The sequence below is a fragment of the Olea europaea genome, unplaced genomic scaffold (assembly GCF_002742605.1).
Source record: "Olea europaea var. sylvestris unplaced genomic scaffold, O_europaea_v1 scaffold2260, whole genome shotgun sequence".
NCBI classification, from domain to species: Eukaryota; Viridiplantae; Streptophyta; class Magnoliopsida; order Lamiales; family Oleaceae; genus Olea; species Olea europaea.
Genome location: NW_019240654.1, coordinates 94,623 through 107,746, shown reverse-complemented (window position 1 = coordinate 107,746; position 13,124 = coordinate 94,623). Strand labels below are relative to the sequence as shown.

The window sequence follows — 13,124 nt, the reverse complement described above, 5'->3', positions numbered from 1 at the left end:
ACTATGTATACATGTATACATATACATATACATATACATATGTATATGTATATATATATATGTATGTATGTATGTATGTATGTATGTATGTGTATGTATATGTATGTAAAGCATTTATCAGTGTATTTCAACATGTACTCGTGTAGTGATCTATTCATACTTGCATGAGCTTGCCTTTTGATTTGATTTTAAGTGTTAAACTATTGATACCATGTCCCCATATCAATACAATAAATTTGAGGATTTTTTTTTTAATATACATATAATATTTTAAATATTTTTTGTGTCAACACCTTAGTTACAAATTTTATTTGTTTAGATTAAATCACGCCGTACAGAACTATAAATTGCAATGTGGATTCATATATGGATACAATTCAACTGGGAATTTATTGGTAAAAATTTTAAGGCAGGCATGCGCTTTTAGATCGACTCACCTGTATGTAAAGTTTTTATATAGTTGATTTAAGAAGCACTGATACTGACACACCTACACGTGATGTCATGTTCACGTAATATTGCTGAACTATGTTTAGAAAAATTATATGAATACATGCCACATTGTGTGTTGGACATCATTTTCGAAGTGTCTCCTGAAAATGTTCCCGTAGTATAAAAATTTATTCAAAAAATAGGATATGCCATGTGGAACGTCGTAGATAAATTCTATAAATGCTATTTCACTTATTTTTAGTTTTGGAAATTTTTTATTCTTCCAATTGAACCAGCATTTGTGCATATGATTTGTCCCATAAATGGTTGTAAAATCGAAAGATAATCAGGAAATGAACAGTTTGATAAGAGACTTGAAACCTAATAAATATTTGACAACTTACCATGGAAATCAGCGTGGGACAAGATATCAGAATGCTTAAATATTTCTTTTGTCTTTATGTTTCCTTGAATGAACTACTGAAACAGCTATCACTCAGCTCGGTGATAAAAATGTATTTTTACATGTTACCTGTTGGTATATCTTATAATCATTTCAAACAATAACAATAATGTAGGATGCCTCTTCCCCCTTTTTTTTTTTTTTTTTTTTTTTCAATTTATCAAAGGTTTGTGCTTGCTGTAACTATAACTATGTTGTCAGGTTTCTATTTCTCCTGAGGTGACCTCAAAGAAAGTGTGCAGGGAAATTATGAGCCAACTTATCAAAACTTACGGTGCTTCTCATCTGAGTCAACGAATGTTGGCCTATGATGGAAGAAAGAGTGCTTACTCCGCAGTTCCACTGCCCTTCACATCCAAGGATTTTGTTGTCAAGCTTGTTGACAAAGATGGAGCCAGGTGAATTCTTATGTATTAACAGCGGCTAGCATTTATCTGATTTGATGTAATGTTTTATACTTATATGTGTTGCTGCGGGTAATATTTAAAACTATTAAGATCTTTCATTTGATTTCTTTTTTCTACAATATATTAATGTTTGAGTGTTAAATGTGGAATTACGTTCAATGTATCTGATAAACATACGTGCAGGAAAGTGTATGTTTCATTGTTGAAACTGTTGATAACTTTTCCGAAACTTCACCCCTTTTGTTTATTCAAGCTGATCATTTTTAGCTATAAAAGTCTATTTATAAGTGAACTTACTTGTAAGTAGATAAGCTTCTGTTTGATGCCCATTATTTTGGATGGAAAACAATGTTTTCAACAGTATCGTGGGCCCTTAAAGAGTGACATGTAGTCTTATGGTGATACACACACACATATATTCATATACATCCATGTATGTTTATGTATACATACAGGTACATGTGTATATGTGTACACACACATCTACATGTATATGTACATGTACATACACAAGTATATGTTTATGTAGATATACATATATATAGGCCATGTTTGAGTCCCATTAATTTTGAATAATGTATTATGGAATGGTAGATTGATGAAAATTGTGTGGTTAAAAAAAGGAAAAACTTTTGGTTTGTGTGTAATATTATTTTAATAAAAAATATGTGATTGAAAATGAGTACCGTAGAAAAAATGTGGTAGAATGGATACCAAATAGTGGCATATATATATATATATATATATATGTATATATGTGCGTGCGCGCGCGCAATATGTTGTTGATTGTACTGCATTAAGTTACATTCCTTTCCTAAGGAACTATACATGCTTGTAATCATCTAATTTAATTGATTAATCTAGATCTTTACACTGTTTGCTTCATACTTCAGGAGGGAGCGTGATTTCAAGGTGTCAATAAAATTTGCCTCTACTGCTGATCTTTTTCATCTTAAGGAATTCATACAGAGAAGACTGCTTGATGCCCCCCAAGAAACCATTCAAGCTCTTGATATTGTTCTGAGAGAGAAGCCATCCATCAAGTGCCTAACTCTTCGTACCCTGATACAGAAACTCATATTTGCTTTTCTGGTTTCAATATTAGTAACTTTCTGTCCTTAAATTTCAGTTATGAAGTTGTTGGAAGGTCCTTCTTTTCTCCGCAGTTGGGAGATATGGGGAATCTTGGTGACGGGTTGGTATATTGGAAAGGATTCTATCAAAGTCTCCGTCCAACCCAGATGGGCCTCTCTCTAAACATTGGTAGGCCTCTCTCTAAACAGTGGTAGGCTAAGTTTTAGATTTTTTATGCCCAAATTTATGGTTTGTTACCTTTGTGGCACATGCCACTATTACCTAAACATGTTTTTCTCATTTATGAAGCTAACATTAATCTATCCGGCCATAGTTCTAAAGCTGGCCGTTTCTAGTACATGGGAATAATTACTTGATTCAATCTTCTGAATGCCATTTGCAGACATGTCCGCCAGAGCATTTTATGAGCCGATTCTAGTTTCTGATTTTGTTGCCAACTACTTGCGTCGGGATCTAACAAGGTCCTTGTCAGATCAAGATCGTATTAAGGTATGACTGACTAGGCATTTATTTAGTACAAGATTTTACTTTACTACTAAAAACTGAAAGGTTCTACAATTGAAGAAATAGGTGATTATGAACTATGATATCTTCAGCACCAATGTATCATAACTCGTGTCTAATGAGAACTGTTTTACGGCAGTAACATTAAGGGTTTACTAGATATATTGTTGTCTAATAGTTACTTCAATTTCTGTCCTTTTTTGGCTCTCGTCTATAAATTAGAAAGTAACTTAGCTGTTTTGATTTTCTAGGTGAAAAGGACTTTGAAAGGTCTTAGAGTTGAGCTCAATCATATGGAGCATGTCAAACATTACAAAATATCAGGCTTGTCAACTGTACCAGCACAACAGTTGATGTAAGCTCATTCATTTCTTATTCACGTTTGATTTGTATTAATTTTGGTGCGATGGAATAGTGTTGGGACATTTTAAAAGGTGTTAACATTTTGCAAATTTTTTTAGTTATATCATGTAGAAAAAATTATTTTATCCTTTCCTTATGAATGTTTTCAATGTTCATCATCTCTTTTTCTTATTTGCAGCTTGGCATTTTCAGTTAGCAGTATAACTATTTTATGATTATTAACTGATTTGCATTTTGTAATTGAATCACGCTATAATTCAATATTTGGGTTTTGACTCTTTTCCTTCCAACGGAGTAGGTTTTCCTTGGATGATACGGGGGCAAAAATATCTGTAGCGCAATATTTTCGACAAAAGTACAATATTGCACTCAAGTTTCCTCACTTGCCTGCAATTCAGGCTGGCAGTGATAAAAAGCCTATATATTTTCCAATGGAGGTTTGTTTTGATTATTCTGTCTGCGGCTTTCCATGGATCCTCCCTCTTGATTTAGATATACTGGTGTGTTCTTCCTTTACAGGTTTGTAAGATTGTTGGTGGGCAAAGGTATTCACGGAAGTTGAATGAGAAACAAGTTACTGCACTTTTAAAAGCAACCTGCCAACGTCCTCAACAAAGAGAACGAAGCATCATTGAGGCATTGATATTTAAGATCCCAGCATTTTTTCTTCTCTGTTTTATTTCTATATAGGTATATCTTAACAATTATTTCGATGAGGCAACTGTTTGTTTTATAAAAATTTGGTTTACTTGTAGATGGTCAACTCTAACAATTACAATGGTGACATGCTTGTGAACAAAGAGTTTGGGATTCAGGTTAGGCCTGAACTCTCATCCATTGAAGCAAGGGTTTTGCCAGCTCCGATGGTAAGTTTTGTCAATATTTTTTTTTTGAATTACTTTAATCATACTTCTTTTGTGAGTTCTGACATTCTGCTACATTGGATGTCAGCTGAGATATCATGAGACTGGACGTGAATCTCGTGTTGAGCCAAGAGTAGGAGTATGGAATATGATTGACAAGGTGATTGTTCTTAATTGAATGATGTGTTCAGGCTGTTTTAACCCTGTCATCATAGTTATTATCATTAGAAGCATAGTGGGATTTGTTTCTTTATTAACATATATGAAAGTTCAATAAGTGAATTGAACAAGGACGTTGCGTATTAAACGTACTGTTTCCTTTTTAATACAAATTATCTAAAATAATTATATCATTAACCTATGTTCTCTCACGTTTGACTTCACGTAGAGTTTATGATTTGTAGATGATGTTGAGTTATACTGTTTGAATATTATTGCTTTTTTTTCCCCCTTGAAGTCGTCTTCAATGAAAATATGTGTTCTTGTTTAGAAAATGGTTAATGGTGGCAAAGTGGAATTCTGGACGTGCATAAACTTCTCGCAGAGATTCAATGTTGATGTAGACAGGTTTTGCAATGAATTAATTGGCATGTGTAATAGCAAAGGGATGGTATGTCCTTTTAATTTCTGCATTGAGTTTTGCTTTGGCAAGCATTCACTACACTTCAAATGTTAGTTACTATATTGGAATCTTATGCTTGCTTTTAGGAATTCAATCCAAGACCTTTGGTTCCTATTCGATCTGCTCATCCTGGTCAGATAGAGAAGGCCCTCTTTGATTTGCACACAGATTCTTCAACTAGACTGAAGAACTTGGAACTGACTGGGAGACAACTTCAGTTACTAATAGTCGTTTTGCCTGATGTCAGCGGGTCTTATGGTTAGCTGGAAACCTTTCCCAACTCAAAAGTTCTTAAGTGATTCATTGTCTTGAATTGTGGTATTTTGTCTTTCAGGTCAGATCAAGCGAGTTTGCGAAACAGAGTTGGGAATCGTCTCTCAATGTTGTCAGCCCAGGCATGCATCCAGATACAATAAACAATATCTTGAGAATGTTGCTCTGAAAGTCAATGTGAAGGTTTGCTAGGATATCATGTGCCCAAATAGTCTATTTGATCTTCAATTTACTTTCTACTCCAAGCCCTTGTTTGAGCCCCATTTTTTCAAAAACTCATTTTCAACCACACATTTTCCAATAAAATAATTTGTTTACATAAATTGAAAACTTTTCTTTTTTTCTAACCACACATTCTCCAAAAAAAACTATTCAAAAATACATTTCCCCCCAAAATTTGGCTCAAACAAGGGCTGAATAAATGCCTCATTATTTAATCTTTATTTTTTTTTTTCATGGTTATATTTCCAACTAGGTCGGTGGCCGAAATACTGTTCTGGAACAGGCTATTATTGGAAGAATTCCTTATCTAACTGATTGCCCTACAATCATATTTGGGGCTGATGTAACTCATCCTCAACCAGGGGAGGATTCCAGCCCTTCTATTGCTGCGGTATGTTGAAACTTCTTCTCTATGTTGCTCATCTATTTTGAAAAGGAAAGATAAGAGTTGAGACCTTATTATTTACAGGTGGTGGCTTCAGTTGACTGGCCGCAAGTAACAAAATACAGAGGGTTGGTTTCTGCACAATCTCACCGGGTAGAGATTATACAAGATCTTTACAAAACAACTGAAGATCCTATTAGAGGCATTGTTCATAGTGGCATGATAAGGTCAGAAAGCCGTTAACATTACCTCTTAAGTCTAATGTTTTTCCTCTTCCTCTTACCATTCACTTCCATTTTGTAGGGAACTGTTGATTGCATTCTTCAAGTCTACTGGTCATAAGCCTTGTAGAATTATCTTCTACCGGTTAATAAACTTAAACTATTCTTTCAGTTGTTCCTGCGTTTTGCTATACATGCTATGAAATGTAATGGTGATACTTTTTGAATGACAGTGATGGTGTTAGTGAAGGGCAGTTTAACCAAGTTCTTTTGCATGAAATGAATGCAATCAGGAAGGTATGTGGTCTTTTATTTTATTTACATTTTTTTACTTTAAAAGTATTCAGTTTACGTGATGTGTTCCTTGTCTTATTGTATCTCAATTGGAGCTTTCTTCAGGCTTGTGTTTCCATTGAAGAAACTTATCTACCACCTGTTACCTTTGTTGTGGTTCAAAAAAGGCACCATACACGTCTCTTCCCTGCCAATCATGGGGATCGAAATACAACAGACAAGAGTGGAAACATTTTGCCAGGTATGAAATTTTTTGGTTGTATATAGAGCAACATCTGTCACTTGTTTTTACCGTATTTGATCACGTGGTTTGCTTCGATGACCAGGTACTGTCATTGATACCAAGATATGCCACCCCAGTGAGTTTGATTTTTACCTCTGTAGCCATGCTGGGATTCAGGTACTTCGATTCATGCTGTTTAGTCAGTTTGCAGGCATTATCTTTGTATATACGTGCGTTTGCTTCGTAAGAAATGCATATAGAGCATAGATTATCTTTAATAGGATATGTGTTGGTGCTTTGCTTTAGATTTCTGATATATTTTTATACCTCAAACAGGGAACTAGCCGCCCCACACATTACCATGTGCTGTTTGATGAGAACAAATTCAGCGCTGATGCTCTGCAGCTGTTAACCAATAGTTTGTGTTATACGTAAGAACACAATGCCTATCTTCGTAATGAAATTTAATTTTTGGTTTTATGAATGAAGAGCTTTACTTGGTTCGTTATTTACTTGAATTCTCACTCTTTCAGGTATGCTAGGTGTACTCGATCAGTCTCTATAGGTTAGTTAAGTCTCTTTTCATTTTGTTCATTTTACTTGGTTTTATTACATAAAAGATTGGTTAAGATCAAGATTTTCAACTGTTGATATTTATCTGGTTTACTGTGTAGTTCCTCCTGCTTATTATGCCCATCTGGCTGCATTTCGTGCTCGATACTATGTCGAAGGTGGTGAGCTCTCTGACAGTGGATCTGCTCCTGGAAGAGACGTGGCAACTAGGGAGAAGAATTTGGAGGTTCGCTCACTTCCTGCAATCAAGGATAATGTCAAGGATGTGATGTTTTATTGCTAGAGGGCACTTTATTTAATAACTTTTAAGAGTTTTAGCAAGTGTTTGGAGGTTTTGCTGGGTGATCTGGCTAACATTAAGACGTTTTTTGCTGCGGATAGTTTCTTGCAAACCTTTTCATGTATATCTTTTTAAGATGCTCCTTTTAATTTATGTTTTAATATATGTAGCAAGAGAAAATGGCTTGTTCTTCTTTCTAGTACGTTAGCTCTCTATTGTTAAGTAGGCTGTGGATTATTTAGATGCACGGAAATATGACAATTTCAAGGGAAATTTTTTAGAGAAATTGACTTCAGAATTTGTGATAATGGTGTAATGATTTCGTTAGTCAATTGTGGGCATGCACGACAGTTGTGTCAAGTGCCGTGTTAGAGTAAATTAATGAATGATGATACCAAAATGGTTCATTGATGTGATCGCACGATCTCTTATAATCACTTTTCCTTGTAAAATACAAACTTCCACAATTGAAGCTGGAACTAGGTCTTAGAATATTATTTGATTAACTCCCATAATAGTTGGTCCATATTATTGATTTGAGTACATTACTATCGTGTCACATGTAAATTTAAGTTTTTACATTTTCAATGAGTTATGAATTAAATGGTTCTTTCAGATTTAACATAGATAGTTCTACGAAGAACAATCAAAAAAGTAAATATCTAGATTGTTCGCATTCTTACTAAAGCTAAGATCTATTCATTCAATATTTTGACTTGTCGATTTTTATAGTGTTTATCAATTAACCAGTTTCAAATATTGTCATCGTAGGTTTTTATCTTGCACGAGTAGGGTATAAAAACTAGTATTCAATACGTATAATTAAAATATGAAAATATTCGACTGCAAAAAGGATCTTATTTAATATTATAACAAGAAACATTCAAGTTCAACGAATGAAATAAATTACTGCAGAGACCTTAGAAGATATACATGTGTAGAGTACATAATAGTCATCAATCACATCAATATGTATAAAAAGTCGAAATAAAATTACCGATTTCTGAGAAAAATATCATTGTTTAGAACTCCATATTCCTCAAAACACAAGGAAATTCATACCATCGCAGTGTAAAATTCTCTAAGTTCTCGGGTTTCCTCATTTTACCGGATTCTACATTATAATAAAGGAGACCTTTGCCTTTCACTGAAATAAAAACCAGCTCTTCAACATGACCAGCCAATACACTTGTTAGTGGCACAATGGTGTTGCATATAGATGAAAAATTGATGTAATATTCTGAAACCCACAAACTATTTTTTTGGTCTTCCAGCCTCCAAATTTTCACGATTGCTTTTCCCTTGGAACAGTGTGCCAAATATAAACACTCCTTTAACTCTACCAAGTGGGCAACGGTATCAGGACTAAGCTTTGGGCATGAAATGATTTGGGGTTCTTCCTCATCCAAATCAAAGGCAAGAATAGAATTGCTTTCAAAAAAATTCTTAAACGTTGGGTTAAGTATCTGCCAAAAAATCACTCCATTAACAAACACAGAAGGCTTGCTAAGGAATTCAAAAGGACGTGTTTCAGTCAATTTCCACGAATCTGATTTGAATCTGAGACGATTGGTTAGACTGAAAATTTCGCACCCCATACTCATTCTCCCATCCTTCTTCTGCATAAACCACCGAACAATTTTGAATTCTTTTGAAACAGATGAGTACCCAAAACCTATACCTACATGACCAAGATGATCAGGATCAGGAAGAATTGCTTTCTCTTGGGTACTCAGATTACAAATAGAAATTTTTGTCTGAGCCAAACATAAAAGATCATGACACGAGATTACGGTATAAATAAAAGGATTCATATTATTAATAGGAAGACAATAATTTTCCTGAATCCTTTCGTTAACTGTGTCCACGATGGATATGCGAAGAGAGCAATCTTCCACATCCGATTCAACGTTTCCGTCGAAAAGACTAATATTCCAAATATATAGATAAGATTTTCGATGAAGTCGTTGGCGGCGCAAAGCTTTGACAAAGCCAGGATGAGGAGAAGATATCAAGCTTTGCCATTCTTTGGAAACACAGGTGAACCTGCAAAGAGACTTCTCAGGGAGTCTCGATAGCACGTCAACTAATAAGTCGGTTGGTAGTTCATTCAATCTCATACTTTTCTTCTCTACAAATTGTTCTTCCATCAAGAGACAGAGGAAGATATTTGCTTTGTGTATATCTCTTTCCTGTGATAAAAATAATTCTTTGAATTCATTGTAGTATTTATAGATGGAACTTTCTGAGGATATTGTTTTTCCATATTCTTCGCGATTTACAAACCCTAAAACAGTGGGGATTGGAAACCCTAATTTGTCGCCTATTGTAATCAATGATAGTTCTGATTTTTTTTTTAAATTTTTATATCTAGCATTTTTATTAATTCTTCAATCTTAGAATTAATTCTACTATTAAAGAATTATAAAGTTTAACACTACTGGTGGAAAACTCCATTAGTTCCCAAACTCTTAGATGACGTAGAAAGACACCCTAGAATAGAACTTGTTTGAATTAGTTTAAAAAGTTGATAAAAATGTAAGTGAAAGTTCAAAAATTAATTTTAACTAGACATTTTATGAAAACTATAAGTTTTATCATTTTTTCAATCACATTCTTAACCAACTTTGAACAACATTTAATATATATATATATATATATATTTTTTTTTTTTAACTAAATCAAACAAGAGCTTAAGTGATACGGAACAACGTCCACTGATAAAAATAAGCACATAATTCTAAAAATGAAGACATTGGTCTCCTATTTTCACTTTGTCCACAACTCATTTTCATGTCACATCAAATTTAAAAATAAAGGATTAAGTTTCTCCCTTGTTAACTACGGTATCGTGGTACTAGCAGTGTGTGTGGGGCACGGGGCGGCTGGAAGAAGATGGCATTTTTCATTTTTATTATTTTTTTGTTTTCTTTTCTTTTGTTATTATTGTTTTTAAGAATTTTCATTTTCACTTTCAGTATTGTAATTAAGATTAATGGAATGATTATTTAATTTTCGAAATATAATGGTTAAATGGGTTGGCTAATGGAAAAATAGATGAAATGCATCCATTTGATGAATACTGCCTATTTTTCATATGTGAGGAAAAGTAAATCAGGGAAAAAAAAATGTTGGGAATCTTTATTGTAACTTACCCAAGAAATAAAACATAAAGTTTCTGAAAATAAAATTATCATTAAAGAATGAATTTTCAATTTTTTTCATAATTGGCTACGTATCGGAATAAAACCTAAGTATGCTGTGAGTTGGCGGACTTAAAACTTGAGTCGTGCCAACCTAGATATTCAGGTTTATGGCACACGTGATGTGAGTTAGGTTATTCATTTTAATAAGATTGATCTCCAAAATTTATAGGCTATAGATTTCAAGTTTAATTTTTTCTTTCATTTATCCAACTACATTCACTAACAGTGCAAAAGCCAAATTTTTTGCGAACGTGTTGTACAACTGTGCAAGTTTCCAAATATTTAATGACTTTAAAAACTTTTATACCAGATTTACTATTGTTAAATTTTGATGCTCTAAACAAATAGATATATTTGTTTTCATAATATTATTAAATTTCTTAAGCTCTTGTTCGAAAACCATTTTTACAAAACACTTTCTTTTTAAAACTCATTTTCAACCACACATTTCCACAATAAAATATTTTGCGCGTAACCCTACCGTTTAACTACACATTCTCCAAAAATCACAATTAAAAAACTATTTTTTTTTTTTTCAAAAATCTCTTTTTAATGGTTGTCAAATGGGATAAATAATGCACTGTCGAAATTGATCAGATTGATCTACCATTGAAAGTACTATGGGGATTGTCAAATTTTCATGCACAAGGTAACAAAGGACGACCAACCATCAGGAGTACTATGGGAATTGTCAGGCTATAGAGTGCAGAATGAACAAGAGAAATCATTCTAAGATGTTAGATATGCGAAAGTTGATGAAGAAAATATGACTGGAAATTTCTTTCCATGCAAATGATGAAATCCCAGAGGATTTAAAGTACTATCAAACACTACATCTCAATTCACACAGGTGACTAAAGCACACTTCCAGAGTCACCAAGCATCCGTCGAAAACTTAAAAAAATAGATCAATTGGCTAAAGTAATTTCCGAATAGCACCCGAGGGAACAACAACTATATAAGAAGAGCTTGAAGACACGTGAGAGTTAATCATGATAGAGCCAAATGAATTAGTGGCCTTCATTGATGAAGGAATTAACATGTAATCCTCCAATTTTATTGACTTCAATCACTTCATGATTAAAGTTGATGAGATCAAAGTATTGTTAGTTGCATTCGAATTAGGTGATGGAGGCAAGGAATGTGATAAGAAAAAGGTAACATAAGAGTTTGGATAAAGCACGAGGCTTGATGTGAATTCTACTTACGCAAACTAATCAAGATCTTCAAAGCCATATTTAAAAGAATTTGTCTAGTGGTACATAATGAGGTATATCGAATGGTATACACCCTACTCACATGGGTGTGGGACCCATGTGAAAGAAATGATATTTTATTCGAGTGGGTTCCTCGCTCATATGAGTGGGGTGTACACCTTGATATACCACTAGCAAAACCGTATTTAAAGTGGCATGAAGTACTTATGCAAAAAGTCGGGCTTATAAACAAGTGCTCATTAAAAGGCAACACAACTTTTTTACACTTTTATTTATTATGTTTTAAGTAATTGCACGTAATGAATTAGGATTGCATTTAGTACTTAGGGAGGTATACCCTTGTTTGGGCTCCATTTTAGGTAAAATGCATTTTTCTCTCATAATTTCAACCATACATTTTTCAATTAAATAATATTACATATAAATCCAAATTTTTTCTTAGTTTTTCACAACACATTTTCCCAAAAAAAAAAAAAAAACACTATTACAAAATAAATTTTCCCTAAAATTAAATTTTAACAGAGCCGGGGAATACTTAGTGGTATTCCTAGATCGCAATCATACCAAATTTCTTCTTATCTGACACTTTCAATCGATATAGAATTAGTTTTAACACCCTTGTGACTATATTGGCACTAATTTCTTTCAAGTATGAATGAATTATTTTGCAAAATGAGCAAATGAGAGAAGAAGGAAGACAGAAGACCAATTGCTAAGAACTATTGCCGACCCTTCTTAAAGTTCATTTAATGTACAAATTGAGTATAATGCATATTTTAAGTTTGGAGGAGTATCACTATTAATGTTCTATATTTGATTGTTTGTGTTATGCGCAAAAAAAAAAAAAAAAAAAAAAAAAAAAAGAAATTCAAAAAAAAATTCTATTGCTTTTTTTTTTTTTTTAATGATTATATAAGTTGAATAACCTTGTCAATTAATGAGTATGATTATTTGATATTGTTTATGGTTCATGAATTGTAATTAGGTGATGTAATTTTTTTATTTTTGTTTTAATTTGATACTTATTTATGTGAAATCATATTATATCAGCACAATAGGTATGATGAGGACCTAATTATGAAGATTAGAAGATGAAGGACCAACTTTACCAAAAAATGACTCATAGCCAAACTAAGGAGAAATCATAGACCAAAATGAACGAGGAGTAAAGTTTGGGACTTGTGACCACAAACCTTGAAGGAATGTGATCGCAGCCCCTAACGAATTTAAACATTGTACAAAATCACAATATTGTCCAATCATAGCCCAAACAGGGAACGATCGCATGATACAAATTTTGTTAGTCCAATTTGTTTTCTACTTTCAGTCAAACTCTTTTTTTTAACTACTTAGGGTACGTATTTTGACCTAATTCTTTGCTTTATAAATACATACCTCCATCCAACAATAAAAGAGGCTTGTGAAAATTCATTATGTATATATTATTCAGCCAAGAAGGCTCTAAGATATAATAGAAAATT

General features: G+C 33.2%; 2 protein-coding genes across 2 annotated transcripts in view; one reads left to right on the top strand and one right to left on the bottom strand.

Moving 5' to 3' along the window:
* LOC111381139 (protein argonaute MEL1-like) overlaps positions 1 to 7,413 on the top strand; it is an 8,860-nt gene extending 1,447 nt beyond the window's left edge. Inside the window, exons 2-22 of the mRNA XM_023004880.1 lie at positions 1,097 to 1,293; positions 2,196 to 2,345; positions 2,432 to 2,565; positions 2,780 to 2,886; positions 3,153 to 3,256; positions 3,563 to 3,701; positions 3,784 to 3,900; positions 4,020 to 4,130; positions 4,216 to 4,287; positions 4,618 to 4,737; positions 4,836 to 5,007; positions 5,084 to 5,205; positions 5,498 to 5,635; positions 5,714 to 5,856; positions 5,933 to 5,995; positions 6,084 to 6,147; positions 6,250 to 6,385; positions 6,471 to 6,544; positions 6,704 to 6,798; positions 6,901 to 6,932; positions 7,042 to 7,413. Of these exons, the coding sequence (XP_022860648.1) occupies positions 1,097 to 1,293; positions 2,196 to 2,345; positions 2,432 to 2,565; positions 2,780 to 2,886; positions 3,153 to 3,256; positions 3,563 to 3,701; positions 3,784 to 3,900; positions 4,020 to 4,130; positions 4,216 to 4,287; positions 4,618 to 4,737; positions 4,836 to 5,007; positions 5,084 to 5,205; positions 5,498 to 5,635; positions 5,714 to 5,856; positions 5,933 to 5,995; positions 6,084 to 6,147; positions 6,250 to 6,385; positions 6,471 to 6,544; positions 6,704 to 6,798; positions 6,901 to 6,932; positions 7,042 to 7,223 (2,472 nt within the window). The 3' untranslated portion in view covers positions 7,224 to 7,413. The remainder of the gene's footprint in view (positions 1 to 1,096; positions 1,294 to 2,195; positions 2,346 to 2,431; positions 2,566 to 2,779; positions 2,887 to 3,152; positions 3,257 to 3,562; positions 3,702 to 3,783; positions 3,901 to 4,019; positions 4,131 to 4,215; positions 4,288 to 4,617; positions 4,738 to 4,835; positions 5,008 to 5,083; positions 5,206 to 5,497; positions 5,636 to 5,713; positions 5,857 to 5,932; positions 5,996 to 6,083; positions 6,148 to 6,249; positions 6,386 to 6,470; positions 6,545 to 6,703; positions 6,799 to 6,900; positions 6,933 to 7,041) is intronic.
* Positions 7,414 to 8,207: 794 nt separating this feature from the next.
* Positions 8,208 to 9,397, bottom strand: LOC111381138 (putative F-box protein At1g32420). Its single transcript, XM_023004879.1, has one exon. It carries the CDS (start codon positions 9,368 to 9,370, stop codon positions 8,243 to 8,245), a length of 1,128 nt encoding a protein of 375 aa, XP_022860647.1. The 5' UTR covers positions 9,371 to 9,397; the 3' UTR covers positions 8,208 to 8,242.
* Positions 9,398 to 13,124: the final 3,727 nt, after the last annotated feature.